This window comes from Dryobates pubescens, chromosome 11 (genome assembly GCF_014839835.1).
Source record: "Dryobates pubescens isolate bDryPub1 chromosome 11, bDryPub1.pri, whole genome shotgun sequence".
NCBI lineage: Eukaryota > Metazoa > Chordata > Aves > Piciformes > Picidae > Dryobates > Dryobates pubescens.
In genome coordinates this window covers 24,871,335-24,894,372 of record NC_071622.1, presented here as the reverse complement: position 1 = coordinate 24,894,372, position 23,038 = coordinate 24,871,335, and the positions used below count along the sequence as shown (strand labels likewise).

General features: G+C 38.9%; 1 protein-coding gene across 3 annotated transcripts in view; it reads right to left on the bottom strand.

Moving 5' to 3' along the window:
• GPSM2 (G protein signaling modulator 2) overlaps positions 1-23,038 on the bottom strand; it is a 29,749-nt gene that overhangs the window by 3,270 nt on the left and 3,441 nt on the right. For 2 of the 3 annotated variants that reach the window (XM_054165582.1, XM_054165581.1), the window contains exons 2-12: positions 14,446-14,760; positions 8,151-8,372; positions 7,013-7,148; positions 6,405-6,547; positions 5,597-5,720; positions 5,233-5,348; positions 4,171-4,326; positions 3,314-3,422; positions 2,819-2,948; positions 2,254-2,324; positions 207-383 (exon numbers count right to left, since the gene is read on the bottom strand). In XM_054165582.1, coding sequence (XP_054021557.1) covers positions 207-383; positions 2,254-2,324; positions 2,819-2,948; positions 3,314-3,422; positions 4,171-4,326; positions 5,233-5,348; positions 5,597-5,720; positions 6,405-6,547; positions 7,013-7,148; positions 8,151-8,372; positions 14,446-14,507 — 1,446 coding nt within the window. In that variant the 5' untranslated portion in view covers positions 14,508-14,760. The remainder of the gene's footprint in view (positions 1-206; positions 384-2,253; positions 2,325-2,818; positions 2,949-3,313; positions 3,423-4,170; positions 4,327-5,232; positions 5,349-5,596; positions 5,721-6,404; positions 6,548-7,012; positions 7,149-8,150; positions 8,373-14,445; positions 14,761-23,038) is intronic. The other variant, XM_054165583.1, reaches the window with a different exon arrangement.

Genomic DNA, 23,038 nt, shown 5'->3' with positions numbered 1-23,038 from the left:
AGAAAACCCACCAGAAAAATAAGTGTTACAGGTATAGGAAAAGCTTGAAGAGAAGGGCAAATTCTGCCTGGGTTTACAGAGCCACAGTGTAAAACTGAAACTGCAAGTAAAACTGATGTGGACAGCTGCAGGAATGTGTTTTTCATAATTTTGATCAGACAAACATTAGTAAAGGCCTATGGTCTCCACGGCTCCCCGAAACCTACCCTCTGCAAGTTTGGAAGTCGATGCTCAATGGAGTTACTGGCATCCTGCAGGACTTTGGAAGTGCTGCCCATTTTGTACTTTTTGCCTTTCAGTCGGTTTACAAAATGCAGTTTTGCTGAAGGTTTGGCAACCAGAGGTTTCTGTTTAGCAAGAATCTCACTGTTCCAGTTCTGAACCTAAGAAAACAGAGAGTCATGAAATTAAGCCTTCTGACAGTAATTACCTGTACTGTTTCCTCTTATTTGCTGCTGCTTTTCCTCTCCAGATTGAAGCAGTTTTTACATTACTTACTTATTTTGGTTCTAGTTTTTGACCTATGATGATTAAGCTTTTGTTACATGAAGCAGGTTACTGCTGTTACAGATCAGTCTTGCCAGTGGAACTACAGTGTCAAACCCAATTGATTAAAATGTGGTCAAAGAGTGTATTTCATCAAACATGCTGCCTGCAGTGTAGGAAATGTTAATGTGAAGGCTAACATGCAGACACAGCTGGCATTTTCCACCCAATATTTAATATAATTGGGAAAAGAAGAGAATAATAATCACACACAGTTCTACAAAGTATTAGAGCAAAACAAACCCTTCTACATCCCTAGGTACTCAGCTGGCCTTCTCTGAAGTCTAGCACAATAGCAAAGATGAATATCCATCTCATTCTCACTGAAACTGGCTGGCTTTATCAACCTGAATTATCTTCCAAAATAAACAGAATTATCCTCAAAATTGACAGCTTTACAGACAACTGACAAACTGCTACACTAATTAAATAAAGCCCCTCTTCTTTCCTCATTCAAGATCTGAAATTGTGAACATGGTCACAGATCTCCCCCACACTGGCTGCCTTTTAAAGGCTTACTTGGGATCAGGACACAGATTCCAACCCCAAAAAGATGGTATCCTGTACAATCAAACCACCACCCTGGTGTGTCATGTTCTATATATCAAAGACATATATGGAATGAATTTCCAGAATCTGCTACATGAGTATCTACCAAAAAAAGCCTTTATAAAAGCTAAGGTTAATACTTCATTACACTAAATGCTTCACGTGGATTTTGTATTTAGGGCACAGACTGTCACAGGCTATATATTTTGAAAGACACATGACAGCTAAATAGATTGAGGAGAGTAAGACATTAGAGCTGACACTGGCCAAAAGCTTAGAGGTTCCCTGCAGGGGAATCACTCTGCACTAAGCAAACACACAGTCTTTTTAAGTTGGCACACAGAGAGGCTCCTGAGCATCATCAGTGCTGACTTCAGCTGTTCTAACTGCCCAGACATAAGCTTTGAGATGAAGTTTCCTGTTTGATAAACACAATGGCAGGCTTTGTGTCCCTTGAAGAAATAGAAATTAGATATCCTAGTACAGAGGGGAAAAGCACAATTGCAGTGTGAGACGGGAGTCAGTTATGTAGAAGGGAGACAGACTCTGAAGGAAATCTCTCATGAAGATTTTAGTTGGGAACTTGCAGCACCGAATTTCTGTGAGCTTGCGGAGAAGTTACTTTACTGATCTGTGACTCAGTTTGAGCATTTCTGAAATGGCATCCTTACTCAACCCCTAATGGCTTGCAAGCTGCTTGAAATCCCAAAGTGGAAAACACAACGTGTTTTCAGTGCCTGTAAGATGACTGCAACCAAAGAAAAAGTGGTCAGAACAGCTGAGCATAAGAATTTTATTCTGAATCACTTTGATGCTGCACCCCAAAACCACTTTTAAAGAGGACACAAAAGGAATTCCTTGGAGGCACTACAGGACCCCATTCTTCTTTGTGAGTGGAATAAAGCAAACTTTGCACAAACCATTGCAACCATTGTATGTGTAAGATGATGACTGCATCCTACATGACAAAAGTGTTACTAGAATTATTAGACCTGCTTTTCCCTAACTCTTAATTAAAGAGAGGACATGACTGACATCAGCATTCTGCTGCATTCTTTCAAAGCATAAAACTTCTGACTATTCATAACTGGCCTAAGTTTAAACCCTTCTAATCATTTCATTGCAATGTCACCAGCAGGAGAGAAAGAAAGTGCCAACCTTTTCTGGTGTTAATTTCATCAGTTCCATGTTCTCCATACTGTGGCGGCGTCCTGCTCTTGGTCTGGTACCTTCAAAAAAGAATCAAGTTCATTTTTTTATCATTAAGGTTTGTGGTGTCACCTTCAAAGCTGTGGCTGCACTCACCTAAGGTCCAAGGTACAGCAATTCCAAGTTCTAAAACAATGCAGTTTAAAATACCAGCAGAGAATAAATAACCACTAATAAAAGGAGCCTTCAAAAACACACTGATCTAGGCTATGTAAGTTGCTTTTTTGGGACACAGAGAAGGACCATAGATCTTTGAACAGAAGAACATAAAATAAAGTAGGTTCTGTAACCACTAGTGTTGCTATGATGGTAGGAAGAAAGAAGACACCATCTGGAAGCAGACATAAATCTCCCAGATGATAGAAGGAGGTGCTAAAGGGGTCCACTACTGCAAAAACAACCCTTCTGCTGCAGGGGTCGGGGGAAGCCTGCACACTCAACCATCTGTAGTCAGAAAACAATGGATTCTTTTTCATGTCCTCTGTTAGGAAGTATTCCAGAAATTGGAACCTACCATTCAAACTGTTATCTACCATGTGGCTTTCTGACATCATGGAGGTGTTTGTGCTGTAGCTTAACCCGAGAACCATTTGAAGATCTGAGAGATTAAGTCTAGCAGTGAGTTCCCCGCTTCTATCTCCTACCTGCAAGCAAATAAAAGTAAGCAGCTCTATCAGTGTAAGGAAGAACACACCTGTGTAAATATAAAGCAAACCCTGTCCTCTAGACTTCTGGGAGAAGGAGCCTGACAAAGCTTCCCTGACTGAAAACGATCATCTTTTTAATGACGTGTGTAACAACTAAGAGGTACAGAACCAAGTCCAAAATAACCTCTGCTAGATTACTAACTTGAGTTCTCTGCTGACACTGAGTTCTGAGCTACTTGCTCAGAAATCATTCAGAATCTGTTCCACTATTCAAAAGCACGTGCATGGGCATATCTCCATAAAATCACTGCAAGGAAGAGCAAAAGCCAACAGCCAACATAAGCAGAGTGCAAAAATTGTACCTCTCTTGAAATCTCCAAGTGCCTTTCTGCAAAGTGCATAGCTTGGTCATGATTTCCCAGAGCAGTGTATGCGTTACCCAAACTCCAGCACGCTCGTCCTTCACCAATTCTGCGAAAAATAAACCCGCTGTCAGTTGCACCTTTCCCCACTGAACACGAGGGGGCAGATTTTCGCAGCAAGATTGCTATGCCAAGGGACGTGAAGGATGGCATCAGAAACCATTCCAACACCAACACATAAAGTGCTGTATTTAAAACAGTGTGAGCTGGCTATAACCATAAACATGAGCCAATCTGAGGGGAAAAAAAAAGTTTTAAGCTCACAGCAGACATCACGGAACATTCTATAACCTCTGCTTTTCCTCAGATTGCTTGCCTTATTATTCTCCATACATTCTGCTTAGGGAGTTACATGCATTTAGAAGTTGTAAAAGAAGTTGTACCTAATGTTATTTAAAAATGGCCTTAGAAATCATTATATAGAACAGCTGTATTATTCTCCTTTCCCCATCCCTTCCCATCATCTTAACTTGTGGAAAAGCTGGAGACACTCTTGTGAAGGTATGCAAAATGATTATAATGAAGTCATAGAAAACAGATCTGCTTTCCCTTCATTTACAAAGATACTGCTGGCAGAAGATGTAGTCAGTCATTCGTCAATTCCGTGTCCATCTCGGCCTCATTAGCTGCAGTACTTTCACGAGTCTTTTTTTCACCCTGTATGAAAACTGCAGCCCAGTGTTGTAGGGAATTCCCATTAATTCAGTTTTCACATACAGAACAATGATAGCAGAGTTAGAGGCAACAGGATTTGGTTTAAGTGTCATGCATGTATTAAACAGTCTCTTAGGGCTTACTTATCATTTAATTCCTGAGCGATCACAAGGTGCTTCAAATGATAATCAATTGCTTTTTCATAGTCTTGAAGCAAAGTGTATGTGTTCCCAAGGCTGTAGCAGGCCTGTGCTTCCACTGCTCTGTCTTTAAGCTGTCGAGCCAACTGTAAGGTCTTCCTGAAAGAAAGGGTTGGTCACCTCAAAAATCACTATAAGGAGATGGGTTTGGAAGTGTACTTGTGCAACTGAAATCAGTTACACAAATAGAACTAAATGAGGACAGCAGGCAGGCAAATTAGCTGCTCTTCAGTGTTGAGTTTCTGCCACTCCCCTCCACTGCAACCTATCTCCACTGACACTTAATGAGAGAGCAGACTGATCCCTCAAACAGCATCTTCTGATTTTAACTTACTGCTTCACCAATACCTTCTAGCAGTTTTCCTGACAGCATACACTGGAAACAGTTCAGTACATTACAACAAACATTACAATAAGTATAGTCACCATCAGTATGAGTGAGGCAGACCTGTACACACCAAGCTCTGACACCCACCTAAGATGCTAATAACACCTAAAAGGTGTCTTTGCCATGCTTGTATTTTCCCAAGTTACAGCAGTGACTGGTTAGTGGTGCAGAGATAGAGACAAAAGGTCTTAATTGAAAATAGTGACTAAATATGTAAAATCTTGGTGACATGCACCACCTGTCTCAGCTGGAGAGTAGACCTGAGAGAACTGTCCATCTCGGTTACTCAGACCACTACATAACTTGCTAAGAGCTAAGACTTGGGTCTAGAATGAAGAGAAGCACCTATCAACAGAAAGTTGTGTACAGTGCTGAGAAGAATCTATTTAAAGCAACAACAAAAAAAGAAAATACAAAAGATTAATGCTGCCCTGCCCTTGAAAGAACCAGACTAGTTAAACGACTTGGGGAAAACAAGGGTTTTGCTAAACAAATGCAGCTCTTTTCTAAGTGGATTTTGAATAATGGCAGCTCTACAGTCAGTGGAAGGACCAAGCACAACAGAAGTAAACTGTCCAAGAAGAGGTATAAAGTATGTTTATAAACAGTCAACTAACTTGTAGTATTCTGAGGCAGTTTCAAATTCACCCAGGAAGATGTGGGCATTGCCGAGGTTGCTGTAGGCTCTTCTTTCTGCTGATCTATCACCAAATTCTTTAGCAATTAGGAGACGCTTTAAAATGTGAAACAATTGCATTAGTTACTAAATTGCAAACTTTGTAACACATACTTGCACTCAGAAATGCACATAGTTTTCCCACCGTGCATCTCCATCTGTTCTTTAGGCCAGCAATGCTTGACAAGAACAGCCAGACTTGAAGCTGTGTCAGTAAGATTGAAAGCTTGCATCATTATACAGGTGACTAAGATCAGAGGCAGCGAGATCACTAGAACAGAACTCTTGACTGGCACAGCATTTACCTGTTCATGGGCTAGAACTGCACTCCTGAAGTTGCCCAGAAGATAGTGTGTGTTTCCCAGATTTCCAAAGGCGCGTCCTTGTGCTGCCCTGTCTCCCAGCTCTGTCACTATTGTAAGGTTTTCCCTGGTTTGGACGAACAGAGAAGGACACCAGTGACTTACAAGGATTTGGCTTTTTAACTCACAGTCATTTAATTATTTAATCTTTCTATTTTCATAAAGTAAAAAGTAGAGGCTTTCTACTTTGGTCTATTTAACAGCCTTTATGCAACCATAAATCTTTCAATAAGTAGGAGTCATTTCCTGTAAGGAACTGAATTGCATTCCTATAATCATAGAATGGTCTGGGCTGGAAGGGACCTCCAAAGGTCATCCAGTCTGACCTCCCCACAGTCAGTAGGGACACCCCCAACTAGACCATGAGCCTCACCTTGAATATCTCCAGGGAAGAGGTCTCAACCACCTCCCTGGGCAACCTGTTCCAGTATTCCATCACCCTCATAGTGCAGTGCGCCCTCTTCTAGTTACAGAGCTGCATTATTTACAGGTACAGCTGTTGGCTCAGTCTGGTGTCAAGAGTACTGCTGGTTTCCAACATAAGAGAAGGGCCTGCCAGGCAGTAAGAGGTGCACTGAAAATGAGGACTAACAAAATATAATGTGCTCTCCAGTTCAAAAGGGGAAAAAAAATCCACCAGTACCACTATTCTGTGCCACAGGTTAATTCATCACACCACAGATCTCCCAATAACCTAATGAACTAGACAGCAGCATTCTCTCTATCACCAATATTTAAAGCTACTACTCACTCGTAATAATTTGCAGCTTTTTGCAAAGCATTTTTCACATCATCTGGAAGTTCCCCTGGATCGTGAGTCCCAGCACTAGCTACGTTTTTCCCCTTAGAGTGATACACATTTCCCAGGTTATACAGTGCTCTTGCTTCTCCAACCTAAGCCAAAAGTAAAGTAAGGCACACTTCAGTTGTGTCAAACTAGTAATAAAATCCACAGGTGGGAAAAAGTTTGTTAGCTGGTTGTCAACATATGTTCTGCCCGTTCTGAACAGTTTCTTGCCACCCACCTTACTCCCACCCAGTCACATTCTTCGATCAAATTGTTTTGCCACCTACTACTTTTTTGAGGAGCACGATACATAATAATCCTTGAGAGCAATTTTCATTTAAAATTAAATTTAAAACAAAAAACACAACCAGAAAACATGGTATTTAGTCATCTACCATCTTCCAGGTGCAAACTACTGTCTTACAACTAACAGATTATTGCTGCCTAGAAGAGATAACTGACTAGCAGACGCTCTCTACTTCCCTGGAAAAGGTGGCACACTCATCACCAATACAACAGAGTTCAGTAATGTGGATTAGCAGTTTACTCCCAGATTCCTAAGAAATTCTTACCTTATCATTAAGTTCTCTGGAAATATCCAGATGTCTCTGACAACAAACAATAGCTTCTTCAAAATTCCCAAGTACCTTTAAGGTGTTGCCCAGATTGCCACTAGCCTTAGCTTCTCCCAGTAGATCTCCAATTGTCCTAAAATTGCACCAGCAAAGCACTCAGTTAATAGTGTAGAATTTGAAAGCAGGCAGGTAATCAGTGCATGGTAGATAATTAGAAGAATTTATGAATAGAGGTGACAACCATGTAGATGCATATACAGTCAGTTCATATCTAAAATGCACTCACAAAGACATTCAGTTGTGGTTACAGACATGTCATTTGGTTGGTGCTGTTTGTGCAACTGCAAGTATTGATGGTATTGATTATCTACTTAACATGTATATAAAAAAACCCTAATCCTTATTTTAGGAAGATTATGTAGAAAGATAGTCCCAGCATCAGAAAGAGATGTTTCACTTGACTGTCATAGCCTTGTGTTGTTTATAAGCACATTGGTCTCACAGAAAGCTCTGAGGTAACACTGCATATTTCTTTATGATGAATGAGGCTAAGGCAAAAACCTGACATTGAACCACTCAGAGTGTGATACTGGGGAACAACACAACAAAGGAAGTCCCCACAGGGCTGCAGCCCTTGAGCAAGTTATGGCAGGGGGAAGAATAGATTTGTGCCAAAATTGAAGTGAGGTACATTGGGTGCCTGTGTCTTTTCTAGGATTTATACTAAACCATTAGTAGTCAGATGCATATATTAACTTCTACATGGGGAGTTTAGATGTCACAATATTGGGATTTTTACACAGAGAAACATGAGTTCTGTCTAGTTAACAGAAAGCCAGCTTAACATCCTGGAGAACCAGACAGACTGTTTTAGGAACAGGAAAGGGTAAAGAAAGGGTGGATGTTTTAAAAAGGCCAGTTAATTACCCACAAACCCAGTGAGGCCTCAGTTTGTGCTAGGATTATTGTGCCAGAACAAGTATTAGCTACCAGGTTAAGGGGCCTCTGCTATCAACACATTCCCTCATTATCCAGTAGTAACAGCAGGATTTTGTAGGAAGATGAACAGTTTTCTGCTGGTCTCACAAGAATAGGATGAAATACAGAAGGTGGTTAAAGAAAGACAGATGATTACCTTGCAAGAGTTAAATCATGGTGATGGTATTCCAGGGCCTTTGCATATTCATGTAAGTAGAAATAGGCATTGCCTAACTGGCTGTAAATAGCACTGAGTGTTTTTAAATCTTCAGTTCCAACCTGAACAGCTGCTTCAAAGAAAGACACACCAGCTCGACAATCCCCTGCTTTACACAGGCGCTCACCTTCCAAAGCCAGCTCTAGGCAGGAAGCCTCCATCCTGCACAATTTAAGTACAAAAAAAGAACCAGTCACTCTAGATGTAGTACTTTGTCCAACAGCCTCATTTCTAAAGAAGTCATTTTACTCAAGGGTCTCTGTTTATTCAGGACAGGGAGTCAGTACCACATTACAAGCCATAAGCTTGGCACTACAATGTCCCAGAATCTATTGTGGAAATGGAAAGTGCAACTTCAGCTGTGAAGAACAAATGGCTTCAGCTTTATGTTCTCCTTTCTTTATATCCCAGGGAGAAAATCCAAGCACAGCTTTGTCCATACGTAGCACCTGTAGGATTCAAAACTGCAGAGCTTGCACCATCTAGGTAATTTCAGCACAGCAACCTAAAAGCTATTCCTGGCAAATACTGATTATGAAGTATGTAAGCACTTGTATTTTTAGACTGATGCCACAGTCACCTGCAAAATGTCACATGGAAAAAAAAAGTTCAAATATTCCTGTGTACCAAAGACCATTACTATTTTCCCAAAAAAAATTTCTTACATAATTCAATACTTAATGATTTCCCATAGTGGCACTGCAATGAAAACTCTGAGTGTAAAGAAAAATGATCCAGGTTGAATTAAGAACAAAATGTCAATTCAAGTTACTGAGATGCCAGCATTCCAGGAGCCATGGGAATAGTTTTTATTATGAGATTATTATTACACATAATTGAATCATTACACAGGTACAAAATACTGCAAGCAGTGAAAAAAGATACTCCTGAATTGACCTCTAGCAGAATTTGCACACTGCGTTTTATACAATGAACAAAGAATCCGTTACAGAATCGCAGGTAGCAAAAAGCGTTCAGACATATTTTTGCTACTGTGAATTCAAGTGTACAAAAGGTCACATTTCAGTGTTAATAATCACATTCAACCATTTCCTGCTTTCCAGTTCCAAGATGGGACAGAGGGAATGGAAAGGAGATGAAAAAGAAGATTCCAGGGTCTTGATATGAAGCAGTATCATTCTCCAGATTTTTCAAGGTTCATGCATTTTCAGGTGCTCAGCAAAATGCAATCATTCTAATTTTAAAAGATTTTTATAAAAGAAAGATATTCTGTGTCAAAAAAGTGTGTGTTCATAGTGCCAAGGAATGGACACCAACTGTAAATTTGCAAATCGTGTTGAATTTTTCTTCAAGATGGATTACACAGTAAGCATGAGGGCTTATGCTCCTAAAAAGAGCATCTTATGTAATTAGAGGTATCCTCATTAAGTCATAATTCTGTATTTACCTGTTGATAAGAATAAACCACTTATAGAATTTGATTGCTAAAACAATTTCCCTTCATATGCAGAGATCAGTAATAGCGGCAATCAAATGTTTCCTGTTTCAGAAGTTATTTCCAAAGCAACACCAGAAGACAGCAGTTTTAACAAGACACAGCGATGCTGTATTTAACATATCTGCAACGTTTACAATTCTTAATGTTTTTCTAAATCAGACAGAAATGGGTTCCACAACATTCTACTGGAACCTGTGCTAGAAGGAAATCTTTTTGTCAAGAGAACAGGAAGAATTTGGATTGTAAGCAAAATAAGCTACCAACACAAAACAGTACCATACCTGCTGGTCTTCGACATTCCACAAGTTAAGCACAACGAGATGACAGACATGTTTAACTTTCGCAATCAAAAATACTATCTGCTTGGTAGCTGGTACAGATGAAGACAGTAAATGAGAACTTGGGCGTGAAGATCTTCTCAGGCCCAACTTCTCAGGTTGGTTATCCATACCACAAGCAGTATTTTTAGGTTTGGAAATGCTTCTCAAACAAGTTAAAGAATTGCCATTTGCTGGAGCACGCAACCTGGCTCTTATTGCATTGTGCATGTGGTGAATGGAAGTCAGAAAAGGGCAGAAATTATTAAGTACAGTTAAGTACAGGCAAAAATGATTACACCATCAGCAACTGAAGGTTTAAGGCTTCATTGGGTAATCTTAATCCTATTTGAAGAGGTGTTCTCCGGGCACCTCATGTTAACTGACATGTCCAATTAAAGTGGTGGCTAGAAAATATGGTGCTCCTTAGCACAAAGACTTAGACCATTACAGAACCACATTTGCTTCTTTAGATTTTAGCTTGACCAGCTGCAAAAGGTAGAGCAAAACATGTATATGACATAATGTTAACCAGAAAGCTACACTGGACTCCTGTTTTGTAAGGCTGCCTCATCAGTGAGGACAAAGCATAGTGTAGAAAGACACAAAGACCAGTACCCAGGGGATGCTATGGACAGGTAATTTTCCAGTTTGTTTCACACAATGCCAAAGACTGCCAAATGCCAAGGCAGTGCTACCATTTCACCAAGGAACTTGAAACACAATCTTTCAACTTGGCTACTCCAGACTTACTGTAACCTATAAAAATTAAAGGTTTGGGCTTTTTTTTTTTTTCCCATACAGAATACAAATAACAATAAAGCTTATACCCAGTCTGAGGAAAATGAACTGTTATTACAGAGTGTGTCAATTCAACCAGAACTACAGCAAATAAATGAGAATGGCAATTAGCAATTGTTTGGGTAAACAAAACCCAAAATTTAACACTATTCTTGAATGCAACACTAGAAAGACTGTGTTTACAGACTGCCAGAATCTGTAGAGCAAATTAAACCTGTAATTCCATTTGGATCCATTCTTACTGAGCTTCTACAATTTCAAGCCTAAATAAGCCATAAAATAAAGAACAGGGAAAAAAGAGAAATCTTCATTTCCACAGTTCCTGGTACCAAATATTAGTATTTTATTTGCATTACATAAGAACTATGACATCATTCAGTTATTTTAAACGTTTGCTAGGCTTATCCATCAAGTAACAAAATTGGACTCCAAGAAAGTTTAGTTTTGGTTTGGTTGGTGGGGTTTTTTCCCTCCACTACTTAAAAGGTCCATTATGAAAATCAGCACTTGAAAGAAAAACCAAAAATGTACATTGGTGTTCTCCAGTCAAAAATCCATCACCTCTTTGGACTGTTTTAATAGTCACTACTAATGGTTAAATAGTATGTCAGCAGGCTAGCCAGGGCAAGGTTATCAATGTTTTAGGAAGTCATTAAATAGTTACAAGGAGCATATGAAATTACTTTCTCTGTTCCCCAGGCTGAACTGAATTACTTATTTATTCAACACCCAATGGCTAAACAAAAGACACATTGAATCTGCAGAGGAGTGAGGGGAACAAGACCCATTCATCTGTCTACTTCTAATGAAATTCTTATCCTGCTAAGCAGGATAATGTTCTTCCAGACATCAGTGTGGAAATATTCATACAGGCATTCATTTTGTTATGCTGTTTATAGTTGCCTGGACCTGTTCACTGAAAAGCTGGCATCTCCTGAATAATTCCTCATTTGTAAAACTACCTCATCCTTATCTGTCCCTCTAAGCTTTTTATCTTGCCTGGCTCACTTTTCTTTCCTCCCCCTTCTTCCCCCCCTCCCCAGTCTATTTTCTTCTTCCTTTTCTTTTTTCCTTCTTTCCTTTTTTTCCCCGCCTTGTTCTCCTCTGACCTTCACATTCTCTTTGGAATCTCTGTCTACAACAATATAACCTCTATGCACATGCCTCCATCCTAATCTCCCTGTTGTTTTTTCTCCAATTTTGAAGTCTCCTTTCCTTCAGCTGTTCTCGTATTAACAAGAACAGAAAACTGGTAAGACAGATGAGAAAGCTCGTGGAACACGTTATGGAACATGTCAATATGCATAACATGCCTAGATACAAAACCTACCCTATATATCTTCAGTTCAGATGCATAAAATTACTGATGCCACAGCATCCTATAGTAAAGATGACTATTTCTGACTCTGCCCTAATTCTTGGGTTTTATAGTAAAGCAGAAGCATACAACTGACAAAAATAACTTAACTACACTTCCACTGTTATGCTGTGTTTAGTCAGACTAAAATTGATGGCAAACTTCTGAAACAAAACAACAGACACAGGTACTCAAAAAAACGACACACCTGAATTGCAGATTCTTTTGCTCCAGTCAGGACAAGAACAGGTACAAGGTTTTGATGTATGAATGTAGTAGGCTGAGATAAGCAAGTTCTACAAATATTTACTCTATAGATCACTTACTAGTCGCATTTAAAAACTTCAGTGTTTTATTTTCAGTCACTTGGAAAAAAAACATAATTTAAAAAAATTAATCATTTTCTTACACCAGCATAAGTATTTTTACAGCTGGTCAGCTACTGTGGGGAGAAAGGAACAGCTTGCACAGTAAGAAACAGACACAAAGCAAAGCCTTTCCTTAGGCCACCAGCTTCATTTTAAAGTTCTGTTGGAAGACCAGTGGGAAGAAAGAGCAGTCTGAGAGACAAACGAGCCTGGGACAACACTTGTAGATAAAAAAACCTTTTGAATACTGAGAGATAACACCAGTAATTTATGACCTATTCTTTCCTGAATTAAGATTTGAAACTGCAGCCAAGTAAAATCTGCCCAAATTACAGCTATGAAGTCATCATAAATTTTGGGTTGAATATACTGAATTTGCAGCTTACATTTTTTAAAAGTTTAATGTTTAAAAAGAAACTAAAAGGATTACACCCTGATGATTTTAAAATGTTCGTCAGATTACTGCTCTTACAGAAAGGCTTAACCAGTTGTTTACAGAAAGGTTTAATGTTTTTGTTGTTAACCAGCATCATTCAAGCCTGTACTGAAACACAGCACGAAGTACCCCAATTGTGCTCGCCAACTTTTTGAAGTTATTTTTGCTTTTTGAATTCATAGCAGACAATTGGTTTCCTTGCTTTCTTCTTCTATTTACTTCTGTAATAGTACTCTGAACAGCTCCTGCTTTTATGAAAGAGTGCTCAAGGATCTTCTGCAGCTGTCTGGGGAGGATCAAGACCTGCAGCATGGGTAAGTGTGTTACAGGAATGCTGGGAGCTGGATACGGTCAAGAAACACTTAGCAAAGAAGAAATATGATGCTCACACACTTAGGGATTCCTGCTGTCAAAACCACCATATAAATATTTTAGCAAAATAAAGAGAACAAAGAATAAAATACAGTTTGCTAATTTTCTTAATGTCCATGAAAAGTTCCTCCTGCTGACTACACTGTTAAGCAGAACTAACGCTGTACTTCTATGCAATGGAAGAGAACCAATCCAACAGCATGCTAACGCTGCTGGAACATTTTCAGAATTCATTTTAAGCCATAGTATGTAATGCCTGACAAATAAAGGTAGTGCTTTGTTCCTGTTAGCTAGCAAGGAAAAGGCCTCCAAAGCAAGGATGACCAGGGTAGCAGTGCGGGGGGAGAGCACATACCAAGAATGATGCTTTCTATGTGTTCTGAAACAATACTTTCAGTGTTCCGCTGTCCCTTCCTATTGAACAAGCTACAAGATTTATCCTTCCAAACACCAGCCATCCCAAACACCACACACCCCACAATGCCTCTGTTGTTCAGGTTCATTAGAGCGAGTGTGCAATGCTGACATCTTGTCCTATGTCTGTAAAGGGGATTCCAGAAGGAAAACTATAAATGCTGTCAGAAAGCAAATCACATATCCTCTCAACTTGCAATAATAGTACATTTTTAGTCCAAGATATCAAAGCAGTTCCTGTCTCTCAATCAAATCTCTTCTATTTTAAGCAAGGAAAACACTGCTCTAGGTCACAGTGCACCTAAAAATTCATTGTTCACAAAAGCAGTAACTGGGACAAGTGGAGAAGTTTATCAGGCAAGTCTCAATAATTTGCATATCCAGACCAAAAGACAGAAGAAGAGAGAGTGAATATTATCATGCAGAGACCATGCTTCATATCATTCCATCAGAAACACAAAGAAATACAGTCATGCACTACTGTTACCACACGTTTCCAATACTATACAATCATGTCACTACAGAAGTATCATCTACTGCATAACAAAAGGAAAGCTTCATAGTTCAGAAATTGAAAAAAAAAGTAAATTTGGTTTAGCTTTCAGTTTTAATAACACTAGTAACAGAGTCAGCAAACTATTTGTTACAACTGGTTTATGTTCTGTTATTAATAGCACTTACTCATCCATAATAAACTTAATACAGTCTTACCTGTATCGCACATGAAAGGAACGATCCTCAGGCATGCTTATCAAAACATTATTTTCCTCCATTGAGTTGCATTATCAGTAGAGAAAATAATATTGTTCTGTAGTAGGGTAAGTACTTTATTATGGAGAACTGCTGTCAGAACACCATTCCAGTTAGTATGTATATTAATAAGCTGGAGTAAAGATATCCTAAGCTCCTTTTGAAAAACTCTTCTTTATTACTAAGATTAGGACACTGTCAGATACATCTTAAACCTTCAGCAACGTGTTCAAGTTCTTTCATCTGTGGCCCTTTAAGGTCCATTCGGCTGTGCTTCTGCAAAGGGAACACACAAGATGCTTGGCTTTAAGTCTCATAGTCAGTTAATAACTCATAACCATTTGCAGATGATGTAAAAGCATAATACTACTCATACTAAGCAGGAAGCATCAATCAAGAACTTAAAGCCAGAGCCAAAGCCTTCTATATACATGTGACAATTCCTGTAGGCAAGCAAGCAAGCAAGCAAAGGAGGTTAAACAAACAAAACCTAATGATCCTTTTTCTGTTGGAAACTTTAATTTATTCTTGTTATAGTATTCTTTGGTTCACCAAGTTCCAAGCAAACAGCTTAAAGCATGAAAGCTACAGAATGAAAGGCATAAGATAAAACAGATCACAAACTGGTTTATATGTAAACAGTAACACTGAAACTGATAGTAAGCTTAAGTCCCACAGTGGTCAGAACTCATTGGCACAATCCCATCTAGAGGTCATCCATTCTGGAGATCATTCCACCAGGAACATTAGGAGCATAGAAGACAGCAAAGATTTAAGCTCTATTCTCCTTTCCCCTTCCTGCTCCCAAAAGAAAAGGGGGAGGTACAGAGGTTTGGGGATTTTGTAGGGTTTGCTGTTTTTCTTTTATTGTTTTATTGCTTGTATTTATTGCTTTTTTAAACTGGCCTCACATTCTAAAATGCTGCAGCACTGTCATATGATAAAAACTCTTCTTCAAAGGGGTTGAAGCAGCCAACATGCATTTGATGTATTTAGGCTGGCAGGGAAAAGATTAGCAGAAAAGAAAACTCTGTATTCAAAGATTTATCCACTTTTAGGCATATTTTTAGTAGAAGAGTTGATGTATTTATTGCTCAATGCTTGTATTACCTTCCTTTTCAAGTAAACATATGGTTGTGTAATTGATGAATGTATATTTTATCAAGAGACGTGTCAAAAGACAAGGAGAGAGCTCTTATTTAAAACTGTCACCAGAAGTAAACGCAACCCTCTCTGTATTTAATTGTCATTGTGGGTCATGCCTTTTTGTCTCATTAGTTTTATCAAGCAGCAGCCATGAAGATTCATGTTTCCAATCATACTCTGCTTTGCCAGCACCCTCTAACAGATGTTTGACTGCAAGAATGTGGATGGTCTGTTTTGACCTTCCACACTCACCATTAGAATTATTTGGCATCCACAAGTGGGTGTAGGTATATTTTTGCAATCACAAAGTGTGACACATACAGTTTACAATACCACTGCAACCCACAGACTGGGAAGATGTGTTCTAGGTATTTACTCTCCGGAAGTTTGTCCGAACCTCAGATCAGATAACTCATACAAGCAGGTAGCTGTAAGCCACCCAATCTCCAGCAATCACCCATGAACATTCCTACTGCTCATCAGATGCAAGGGAATTGAAAGATCTCTTCCACAGGTGAATACACTCATGCAAATTACCACACAGCAAGCTATGAAGTGTGTACTTCAACAAGTGCCATGGATCATGGAATAATGAGGGTGGCAATTTGCTTGTGTACTTACACTGTGATGGAAATTCAGTAAGACGTTTAAGAAGGTGTTGTTTTTTTTTAAATTAAAAGCCAAATTTAATTTTAAAAGTTAATTATCATTACATTTCACATTAGCAGCTCATGGCTTTGTTTTATCTGAAATACATGTCTATCTTCATCTCCTTTATGCCACCATCTTCAAGCAGCTGGAACCACAACTCCTGCCTTCTTCCCTCCTTACTGGTCACATGGCACATTCCTGGACTTGGGATGGTGACACTGACTCACCCGAGTTGGGCAACACATCATGATCACAGATCCAACAAAATTACTGGGTCTGGTTTTCCTATCTCGCTTCCCTTACCCATAACTCATTAGGATGTTAAGTTATGCCTTCAGCCTTGCCAATGTTCGCTTACTGCTTACACTTGCAAGCACATTGATTAGAATGGTGCACTCAAAATTCAAGAGGTGGAAATCAATGAACACTTCCACAGGTGTAAACTGGCTTTGGAAGGATTACACTGCAGCAAACCAAGCCTTGCTCTCCCAACTGATGGAACTGTTCAGAATACCTCTGTGTAATCAAGCCTTTTCTGATCTGGTGGTGATCAGAGGACACAGTACTTCAGCAGAAAAGTTCAGTGAAGTAACAGAAATCTGGAGAAATTCTACTCTACTGGCTGTAAAACAGACTTTCTCACAAGCTTAAAACTTCATGTAGCATGAAAAAAAGCACTTGGCGCTCACTAGGAAAAATATCCAAGCTAAGACAAAACAGCTGCATTGAGTTTATTCTGTCCACACCCCTGAACAGTGAAAAATCCACATCCATGTTAAAGAGCTTCCCTTCAGGAAAGCACAAATACAAAACTGAAGTTGCAGACATCATTTTAAAAAGCACAGCTTTGCTATTCCAGCTGTCAAATGCAGGCAGCCCTAGATTTTGAAATGTTAGAAAAATGCAGAAAAGCACAGAGAAGAAAGATTTGGCCTCCTCCAGAAGTGGAAAACGAAACTGGTGTTACTAATTACACAGTGGTATGATACCGAAACCAAACACCATCATCTCTCACCAAAAATCAAATAAAGCAAAACAGGTCAGAGAATGAAATGTACCAGCCAGCTTATACCCCACAATAAGCAAACCATGCACTTTATCAACTCTTCTATTAGGAGAAAAGGTGAGCCATAGTAAGGGTTTATCCACCCTGTCTATAAACAGCTATAGGGTTTATCCACTCTATCTATAAACAGCTAAAGGATCTTCAATTAAACCATCAGTAAAGAGCTAATTGCCTCATTTCAATGCTTTATCTAAAACCTGTACTTAGCACTGCCAAAAAATACCTTTTTATTCTTTTTCTATTAAATCAAATATTTATATAGAAGCTAGATAAATACAAAAGCTTGGGGTTTGCATGGCAAGGGGGTTTTAGATTGAATTCCTTACTAAACTCTGATTAACTTGATTCTCTGAAATTACATAAACCTGTTAACTTCTACAAATTTTACAATGGAATTCTAAAAATATTTAAAATATGGTAAAATATTAATGTTACATACTGAAAGGAATCCCACACAACAACACTCTAAGAAGTGAAACTCCACCATGCTTGCATTTATTCAGCATTTTTCCTACAATTATTATCAGTGTTCTCAGAAAGGGACCCAAGGCCTAATGGCTGATGCTCACCAAAGTACTGCTCAACCTTCCATTAACAGCACACATGTATCACTGATTCAGTTCAGTGGTAAGACTTGAATGAGCCTTACTCACTCTCAAGAAAAATTACAGAATAAAGCCATATTCCCTCATATTCAATTCTGTTTGAAATTGGAGAAGAGGAGGCTCAGGGGAGACCTTATTGCTGTCTACAACTACCTGAAGGGAGGTTGTAGACAGGAGGGGTTTGGTCTCTTCTCCCAGGCAACCAGCACGACAACAAGAAGACACAGCCTCAAGCTGTGCCAGGGGAGGTTTAGGCTGGATGTTAGGAAGAAGTTCTTCATAGAAAGAGTTATTGGCCATTGGAATGGGCTATCCAGGGAGGTGTAGTAGTCACCATCACTGGAGGTGTTTAGGAAGAGACTTGATGGTGTGCTTGGTGCCATGGTTTAGTTGGTGCTGGATGGTTGGACTCAATGATCTTGAAGGTCTCTTCCAACCTGGTTAATTCTATACTGTTCTGTTCAGTATATTTCAAGTCCTTGATGGCAATAAAACAATAGCTGTAATTTCTTGTTCAACAACCTGTTATGCGAGCTGATTTTCCTAATTTTTACAACTTTGGGACAAGCATTTCATGTTTTCAGGCATTTTTCATTTCAGAAAAATTTCATTACCTACTATGAATTTCATCACAATAGCAGACAATCACTTTAACTGGCCTGCAGTTCTTAGTTACACTGAACACCAAGGATAGGTCTCTTTATTTTAATTTCTGATAGAATACCATATTCCCACACAAGTGAAAATTAATTGGTAAGTAACAAAGTTCATACTGATATTTCTTAGCAATATACAGAACCAGTAATCACCATATACTTGGAGACAGAGAAGCAGCTTCACTGCTTCCTTGCCTCAATCCACACCTTTCTTCTTGGAGTCTGTCAGAGGACCAGAAGTATTGCTTTGTTTACCAACAGCTAGCTATATGGCTGACGTATGCTGACTGCTGACTTGAGGACTGACAAACAGTATCTAACAGATTCTTTCTGCCTGTTCCTAAAGGAGACAATCAAGTAATGCCTTCCCTAACCATCTGCTGTTTTTCACAAAGCTACAGGAAAGGAGCATCTGAGAAATGAAGACAACACTGACTGAAAGATTCCAAATTTACTCAAGGCAGGCATGGATAGAGATAGACCAATTGCACAAATTGTATTTCCTTAGGATAATTAGCTACAGAGACAGACTCCCAGGATTAAAGCAAATTTCCCAGTGGTGAACTAGGTCTAACTTTCTTTTCAGGAAAAAAATGGAGCATGGGTGGAAAAAAAACTCAAAACTGAAAAGAAGGTCAAACTGGATTATCAAAAATTAAACAGAGCTCTGCATACTCTATGGAGAAAGAGACACACTAAACAACAAAAACAGACTGATGATTCCATTACTAAAATATACATTAGCTTGGCTCCAGACTTTCAGTATAAACCACCACATAAACACATGCAGAATTAGACAAACCATAATTTTACTCTTCAATACTATTTTTAAAATATACCTCAATTAACATAGACTCCTAAAAATAAACAAACAGATAAGCTAAATTCTGTATCAGGTTTAATTTCCAATTTACATAGAAAAAAATATCATCATTAGCATTTCTGCACTAATATGTAGTACCCTGTGAACAAACCTTAAAATAACTATGTGCCATGTTGGGAAAAAGCTAATTTTTTCACACCTTCAGCACAGTAAGTGACTAGTTAAGAGAACAGATATAAAAAACCACTGTACTAAGAGCAGTATGGTTACTCTCTGCAGCTTAATTTGAAACTCCCCTCTGCACCACTTTCGACAGAAGCTCAAAAGCTGATCAGCTTGCAGCACACAGATACCACTTTCACTGATGAAGAGAATCTGAGGTTTTGTTCAGGGTCAATGATGATGTGGAACAATACCTCCTGTGCAATATTCTCTTTTTTGTCCTAATGGATTTACATACAGAGCAGATAGCCCTAGAATAAAGCATGGGGCTCTTTTAAAGGACTGGCTTAGCATCTACAGCACAAGCAGCACACAAGCGCACTGCACAGCCTAAGACCCAAGCACTGCGTACAGCAAACACTAAAGGGTTGAACCTAAGGGACAGAACCGGAAAGCTGAGCTTTATAGACAACTACCTCAGACACACCCACCAGGTGTGAATCTGATAAAGCAGATCTGCTGATCTTGTAATCACTATGGAACACAGGAAAGACAGCCTAACACATCCTATGCTATCAGGCTTATCATACAAGCTGCAAATAAATTAAGACCACTGTCTAATCCTCTTAATTCAGATACTCCCTCTTCCGCCCCTATTATATTCACCATGATGAATTATAAATACAGACCCATATGAAACTAAGACACATTAATGAATACAGCCCTAAAATGGGAGGGGCTGGTAATGTATCGGCTTTGAACCACGCCTGACAGAATTTCAGCAAAAAGGAATCCTACCAACTCACTGCTCCACAAGTCTGGAATTTCACTTACAGTATAGAGATAGAAGAAGGAACATAAAAGTTTCCTCTCCTTCCTCAAACCATGTGGACATATACAAAACATCAGCTCCCTGGTGGAAAGAGAATTAAAACATTTTAACTGACAGCTTAAGGCTAGACAGACATTATATTACCAAACTGACCGATGCACAGCCAACTATCTTTTATAAATCAAAAGAACAGATTTTTTCTTGTGACTCCATTATCTAGGAAACTATTTCATCTCCCTTCTTATCCAGTTAATGCCCAAGACTTCAGTATACTCAGCATAATCTGCAGTTTTTTTAAACAGTCAAATGTTTGGACAGAATCCACTATCTCCAGTGACTCTAAACACCGTATTTTCACCCAGCAATCTGAATGAAATGCAAATACTTTTTTCCTTTTTTCTTTCCTAAGAATAATTAAGAGCAGAAAGAGATGCCAGAAACCAAGAAAAATGATGCAATATGAGACAAAAACTATACATCCTCATTGCTAGTATATCCAGAGTACTGTCCCAGTTCCAGGCCACTCTATTAACTTCAGCAAATCTGAAGGTGCCTTGTTAGGCATAGTTAAGCTATAGCACAGCTTTGCAAGCAGGAATATTTAAGGCATCTGGCAATGACACAGGCCATATAGTAACAAAGTCTTAGAATGATTTAAGACAAAACCCAAACAGCTAGCACACTAGAGTACAGTAACACAAAGAAGCAACAGGTGTACATATTAGATTGATAGGAGCATATCAGTGTTGAATGGTGCAAAGGTGTACCTCTCAGTGCTTCAAAGACTATCCTTCCAGAAAGAATCCTTTTTTGTAAGAGAAATAGTATTTAGACGGAAACCAGCTTGCTACTTAATGTACATTACTACCTCGTGTGCAAGTTGAAGAACTGGGTGTAGCTAACATGAGTAACCACAGGCACTTTTATTATAAGGATACTCCTACAGATAGTTTATGTAAGTGTGGCAGTTTTAGGCTATGCCTTTAAAACTTAGCTGCAGTTTTCAAGCAGAAAAATAGAAAAATATAAATAAATCACTATTGGGTGTAAATAGTAGAGGTTCAGTGAATGCTGGACCTGCACACTCAGATTTGCTATGAAAGGTAGAAGGTGATAAGAGTTCCTGTTGTTAGAGAAAAGCATGTGTTGGGCAAAACTGTTTGGGTATTTTCTCCTTCAGAAGAGGCTAAACTGTCCAAGGGGTGGTTTCTCCTGAAGGTCCAGGTCACACTTACTGGGTAATGCAACGGAATGGTGAATTTCAGTGCATTCCACAAAGAAATCTAACTTTATCTAAGAGAGTCTGAATTCAGAGTGTTGTACAGATACACCATTTCGCCCAAAGGAAGAATCCATGCGCAATCTATGGTGCACAAACCTTAAGAACCCTGAAAGCCCTATGTCAGCTGAGAGTCCCTGTTCCTTTCTTCACCTCGTCTGCAGAGAGACAAACTGCGTTCTGTTTTCTTGTTTCCTGGTTTTTGGACTTCTGAATCACCTACATCTGAGGACAGCCAGAATGGACTATGAACTTTATTTACTTATTGTAGACATTGTTTTAAATTAGATGGATAGTATGAGCAGCCAATGAAATTGTTTAGAAGGGGCAGATTGTGGCAGTTTTAGGCTATGTCTTTAAAACTTAGCTGCAGATTTCAAGCAGAAAAGTAGAAAAACATAAATAAATCACTATTGGGTGTAAAAAGGAAAACAAAATATTATTCTAAACAAATTCATTGGACAAAATATTTGGGATAAGAGCAGCTGTATCATAACAACTTTTCACATTACATTTCCATTCCCATTACTTTACTTTTCTCTTCTTGGCTGTTCTGCTTCGCCTTGGAGATAACTCTTCTGGCTGACCTTCAGATAAGAACTAACACTCCTTTCTCTCAATTCCTCTTTTCCTCTGGTACAGGGGAAAGGGGTGGGGGGCAGTGGAGCACTTTCCCTGGTCTCTTTTGGGGCCCAGTGGGGTTTCCATGTTATTTGCTAATTGTAAATATCTATATAATATTGTAAATACTGTATATTATGTACATATTCATTGCATTCCATTGTAGAGTGTAGTTTTTGCTTGTAAACACAGCTTTCATTTGCTTCTGAGTTAGTCTGGCTAAGTTAATGCTGGAGGAAACTTCAACCCACCACAGTAAGCTATCTATTTAAATCCTAAAGTGAGGTGATCCCACACTATGACAAAATAAGAAAGGAAAAGAACATGAAGTGCAAAGAGAATATACCTAATATCCCCATAATAAAACTAATCAGGCAACTGAAAACCAGTTCTAAATATAGCAAGATTAAGATTTCAGATACAAGATGACAGTACAAGAACATCCTCTCTTTGCCTTAAACAAAAAAGGGCAAAATCAGACCAGCTCATAATTTTTCACATCTTCAATATATGTATCTTTTATCAGGCCAAGTTCCAAGTTTCCACATAATGTCATTCAGAGACTGAAAAAATACCATGCTGCCTTCTTTCCATGCATCCCACAATTTGGGAAGAGATTTGCAATTTTTAAGTGTTTAAATGCCGCAACAGACTTTAATGACAGTTCACAGCAACTTGTGATTCGTTTATTCTTAGCATAATTGAAATCATAC